We start from the raw sequence: 5,452 nt of genomic DNA on the forward strand, positions 1-5,452 counted from the left end.
CACAGACTAACAGACGTAACACTGGAACCTAGCTCCATCGCCACAAAAAAACGTTCATTTCAAATTTTCAATCGAATAACAGTTGTCGCGCGAAAATGTCGTCTGGGGCGCTGTCATGCAATCTCATACATATTTTGTAGTTTCCCATTTGACACATGCAGTAACGCTGGCGCTGATGTCGAAATACATGATGTAGCGCGAACACGACAGTAGATGGTGCTAGTGTTACTAACGTAAAGTACTGGAATCATCCAAACGATGATTTTATTGAAAATTTGTTCGACGTGTTATGTCTGTTGATCTGTGCTAATATCTTATTGTTTACGTCTTTGTATATTCCTATAACCATTTTCTTCACTAGAAGAATCGTAGAAAACATTCAAAGATTAATATTTTGTTTTAAGGACAAATCTTATTATGAACGTGAAAAATATCAATCTCTAGGGGCAGGACACTATTGATATATGGCGAAATATTTCCAATATTAGATATTACAAAGTATTTATTGTTGCATTATTAGGCGTCGGTGTGTTGTATCGGATAAACGATAAATAAAAAAGTTTATCAACCGATATCGTATAATATTACTGAAATATTTTTCATGAAAATAAAGTTGTTCAGCCTCTAGACAAATCTGACAGTTATTTTTGAGTCAATTTTTGCTCGAAATAAACTGCAATAGAATTGGGGGGTCGAAAATAAAACGCAATACCAACTCCACCTCGAAACGAGTTTGATTTCTCTCGATTCGAGTAGCTCGAAGCGAAATGCACAATGTCACCCCAGGCTTTAGGGTTGAATATATGGCTCTTACGGCTGCGACGCATGAAGCTTTATTACACACCACGATCATGAATTTGATTTTTTAATATATCCGTTGCTCCTCGATTAATTTCATGGTGAAGTTGCTCGAATTAAATAACTCCATGATTCTAGATCTGGTTTATGCCTTTAAATGAAATAATATCAATAATATTTCACTGCAGAAATAAGTTTTTTCTTACAAATTTTAAATTTAAATCGAAAATATGATAAAGTCTCGATCAGTGAATTTGACTTTTATTTTCCATTACGATGAAATTCCTTTAAAAAATGTTCTTGATTTGTATTAATGACCTAAAATTATTCCACCTGGAAACGCGAACTAAACTGTTATACAAACATACTTCCTATCATTGATTCGAATAATTTCACCCAGTTTAGCGAAGAAATACACCACACGTCAGTTACTGTCTCGGTTATCGCTGATCAGCGCCTAAGACAAGACGCGACAGCTGGCTTCTTATTTTTCTTTTCGTAACGGCCGTCATCCCCATCGAAATTTTTTTGAACGTTCCATACCGTTGATGACAGAATGATTATTTTTAACAACTTCTGCAGGTCAATGAAAATAAAACAAATTAAAATTGTAATATATAGACGAATAATACTCAATTTTTATTTATTATTTTATAATCAATAAAGCATACTTCTACTATAAATTTTTTTCTTCCTGAGTTTCTTGGTACCATGGGCGCAACTGAGGAAAATTTCTAGGAGGGGCTAGTTTTCAGGTATGTAATTTTAAAAAACAGAAAAACCGAGGATTTTTACCTTCGGCACATGAGGCAACCGAGGGCTTGCAGTTTCGTGGAACACACAAGCATTAGTCGCCACGAAGAGATTGACAATGGAACAATAATGGATAGTTGGATGTTAGCCATCGCTTACAACCACCTGTAATATTTTTTTCATATGTACTTTTGAAACAAATGAAGCGTTTGAGAAAACACGTGTAGGCATGCGGGCTCTCGAGGGCTCACGAAGTTGAGAACACTCGGGTTTGTGTTTGCCGAATCTTTTGAAGGGCTGTTTTATCTAGAACACTGCGGGTTTTTCGTTTTGTATACGCACTGAAGGGCAATCTGAATACCCTCCGTGGCATCGCTTGAAACACACACGCTGGTGGTGTGGTGGGTTTAGACATGCCTGACCGGTGGGAACTTGGTCGTATGCTGACAGGAAAGGGGTAGTTGTTCTCCTTAGAGAGCAGCTTGTCTGAACCCCACAGGCTAGGGGCGGCTCAAACAGTGACTGATCTGGACCGAACGGCTGAACTATGAAATGCGGTGTCACGCCAGCTACACTTAAGGCGGCAGCCCCGTCACGAGACTAGGTATCGCAGCCCTAGTAAGGCAGCATACTAAAATAAACATACTACGAAGAATCAAGAATTCAAAACGAACCGGAACAAAAGGGAATGACCCAACCGACGAAATAAGAACGACGATTAAAAGCTCGGGACATATAACAGTAGATCGCTCAACGCCCCGGATGTCGACTGGATTCTGCTGGATCAGCTAGAATCCCGCCACTTCGACATCGTTGCGCTCCAGGAGCTTTGCCTGAAAGGAGAGAAGGTACGGTGGATTTGTGACCGCAAGGCAGAGTACCACCAAAGCGTCTTCTCAGACATTACATACGTACGCACCAATCACAGTGCATGACCACTCCGATACAAAAAACTACAAAACCCTGATATAACCGGTAGTCTTCAACAGAAGTCCTCTTGGTGTTTTCGAACGGAAGATGCTGTGGACTATCTACGATGGAGTACAAACGGACGACGGATAACGACGACAGCGCATGAACCATTAGCTACAAGCGCTGCTTGGAGAGAACCCCATTGCACACCTGGCGAAACACAATAGGTTGAGGTGGACCGGTCACGTCGTAAGGATGCCGGACGACAACCCTGTGAAATCACTTCTCTTCAGCGAACCCTACCGGCACCAAAAAGTAAGAAGCCGACGTGCATGATGACTCGACCAGATCGAAAGAGACTTGCGAGTAATGAGACGTCTGGGGAACTGATGAAGATGAGTAAGAGAGCTAGGTTTGAGAATCGATCCTGGGTGCAGAACTAGTTCTTAGCCAATGAATGACGACATCTCAATTTGTGTTGATTTTGATGCTCTGAAAAGAAGTATGGAATGTATTTATATTGAATACAATCATTTTCTGGAAAATTTTAGGGGGGGCTAAACACTTTCTAGGGGGGGCTGAAGCCCCCCTAGCCCCCCGGAGTTGCGCCCATGCTTGGTACCCAAATTTTTTCTTCCTAAGTTTCTTGGACTTCAACCGAAATAGTAAAAACGATTAATCAATGCATTTTTAAAGTTATAACAGTGAAATACATTACTCGGTAATATCATGTACCTTGCATACTTTTGCATCATTATATGAACAATTATAATTGCTAAATTATGACTCTCCAGCATCACTGCTTTACAGTGAAAAGTAACCTCGTTGTATTTTCTACGTGACGATTGCGTTATCGGATTCAGCCAATCAGCAGCCGGTTCAAATTGGTTGCATGTAACGGTGACCAGCTGTCGCGTCTTGTCTTAGATCAGCGCGACTGATTGGCTGTTACGTAAAGACTGTCACAGCAATAGAATGCGGAAGACAAAGCCCCACAAATAGCCCATTGAAAGCCGAGTTCCACACAATGAAGTGCATTCTGAAACAAGTTCAGCACAAACACAAACTAGCGCAGCGTGTGTCACTAGTGCAGCGTCAGCTGTTTTGGGGCGTTTGGTTTGGTTACAAAGGTCGTGTTGAAAAAATAACATCTAACTGAAAACTGGTGCGATATCTTCGGTGCTAGCACACGCCAGTCTCTTGCTGGGCTAGCAGCACACATAAACAAAAAACGCAAGCAGTATATCGTGTCAACATGTCAATAATCAAAACATTGACGCAAACGCGAGCCTTCCATTCAAGGCCTTCTGCTCCTGTGGTGTTCGGTGCCGTGGTAGTAGTGGTTTCGCCCTCCTCAACTCGAGCTGCTGTCAGCTGTTGGAGTCGTCATCGGAAAAATACACCAATTTGGACCGTCCAGAAGCGTACAATGAACGACATCAGCAACATTCGGTACGGTCCGCTGCCGCGGGAATCACCGTACGTGAAACCGTTCCGCTTCCACTACACCCAGAATGGGAAGGAAAAATCCTGGGATCTGCTGAAGGTGCACGACTCTGTGTCGATTATTGTCTTCAACGTCACTCGCCAGCGGTTGGTCTTTGTGCGGCAGTTCCGTCCAGGTGGGGAATAGTATTGATTTTTTCTAAATTTTCTTTTTCATCTGGAAGTTATTTGTTGCAGCTGTTTATTACAATCTGGTTAGTGCGGAAGCTGGAGACGATGGTTCGAAGATTGACATGCAGAAGTATCCCCCGTCGATAGCGGTAACATTGGAACTCTGCGCTGGCATTGTGGATAAGCCAATCTCGATGGCCGAGATTGCCCGCGAGGAGGTGCTGGAGGAGTGTGGTTATAACGTGCCACTCGAACGGTTGGAGGAGATTGTCAGCTACCGGGCGGGGGTTGGAACTTCCGGAGCGCTGCAGACTTTGTTTTACGCCGAGGTTAACGATGCGGATCGTGTCCCGTCAGGCGGTGGCGGCGTGGATGACGAAATGATCGACGTGGTCGAGTGCAGCCTGGATGAGGCACGAAAGATGACCCAGAAGGGTAGCAATATGACTAGCCCGCCGTCGTTTCTGTTTGGAGTGTTGTGGTTCTTGACCAACCGTGCACCGAAGCCGGAAGCTTAGGGTTTTTCGTTTCGGGTTTTGATCACATCCTTGTTTCCGCCTGGAGATTGTTAAACGGATTCCAGTAAGATTAAGTACGTACTGTTGACTTTGAATCCACTTTGATCGCACACTAACAAGGATAGTTTGTTAGAAGTTAGTTTCCTATAGTGAATTTAGTAGTCTGTTTCTTTTGCATCAGCTGAGTTCTCCAATACTAATAAATGAATTGGCACATCACTACTGTTGAGATTGTTCCGGTATTTGCTTTTCAAATAACAATTTTATCACATTCGTGAAAAGACAGAAATAGAGAATAGTTGATTTGATTCCTTATCATAAATACTCCGCACGATTTTATGGATGTAAATTTTCCGCCAAAATGCTTTACGATTAGGCTTTTATACACTTTCATAGGGGAATACATTTACAAAATGTTACAAAAGTTGGTTCTAATAAATCTCACCTGTGTGAAAATGTGTTGAATCATTCAGAACTATGTTGTATTATCGTATTTAATCATAGGGTACGACACAGACAAAGATGGATCATATGGTAGTAATTCCCCTTATCTCACCTCCGTACTGAGACCTGATTCCAAGAGCTAGTATCCTCTCTTTTTTATTTCTAAACAACTATTTGTTAAGAGCGGTTGTGCAGCTGGTTCCCATGCCGGCACGTTGCTAGAAGTCTCGGACATTTAACTACATAAAGCTGCACAAATCGCCAAGGGAATTACTTCGCTGCCCAGTTTGTTTTGCCCAGGTCCAAGATTAGTTTGAAACCTAATTGTACCATTAATTATTTTAAAATTTTCGGATTGTTCTAAGCATGGAAACCCATTTCTTCAGGGCGAATTAAAACTTGTTAATAAA

General features: G+C 42.0%; 1 protein-coding gene across 1 annotated transcript; it reads left to right on the plus strand.

The window, feature by feature from the left end:
* The first annotated feature begins 3,470 nt into the window (after window positions 1–3,470).
* Window positions 3,471–5,073, plus strand: LOC129718913 (uridine diphosphate glucose pyrophosphatase NUDT14-like). Its single transcript, XM_055670131.1, has 2 exons — window positions 3,471–4,085; window positions 4,147–5,073. Exons 1-2 carry the CDS (start codon window positions 3,719–3,721, stop codon window positions 4,596–4,598), a joined length of 819 nt encoding a protein of 272 aa, XP_055526106.1. The 5' UTR covers window positions 3,471–3,718; the 3' UTR covers window positions 4,599–5,073.
* Window positions 5,074–5,452: the final 379 nt, after the last annotated feature.

Source organism: Wyeomyia smithii, chromosome 1 (assembly GCF_029784165.1).
Source record: "Wyeomyia smithii strain HCP4-BCI-WySm-NY-G18 chromosome 1, ASM2978416v1, whole genome shotgun sequence".
NCBI classification, from domain to species: domain Eukaryota; kingdom Metazoa; phylum Arthropoda; class Insecta; order Diptera; family Culicidae; genus Wyeomyia; species Wyeomyia smithii.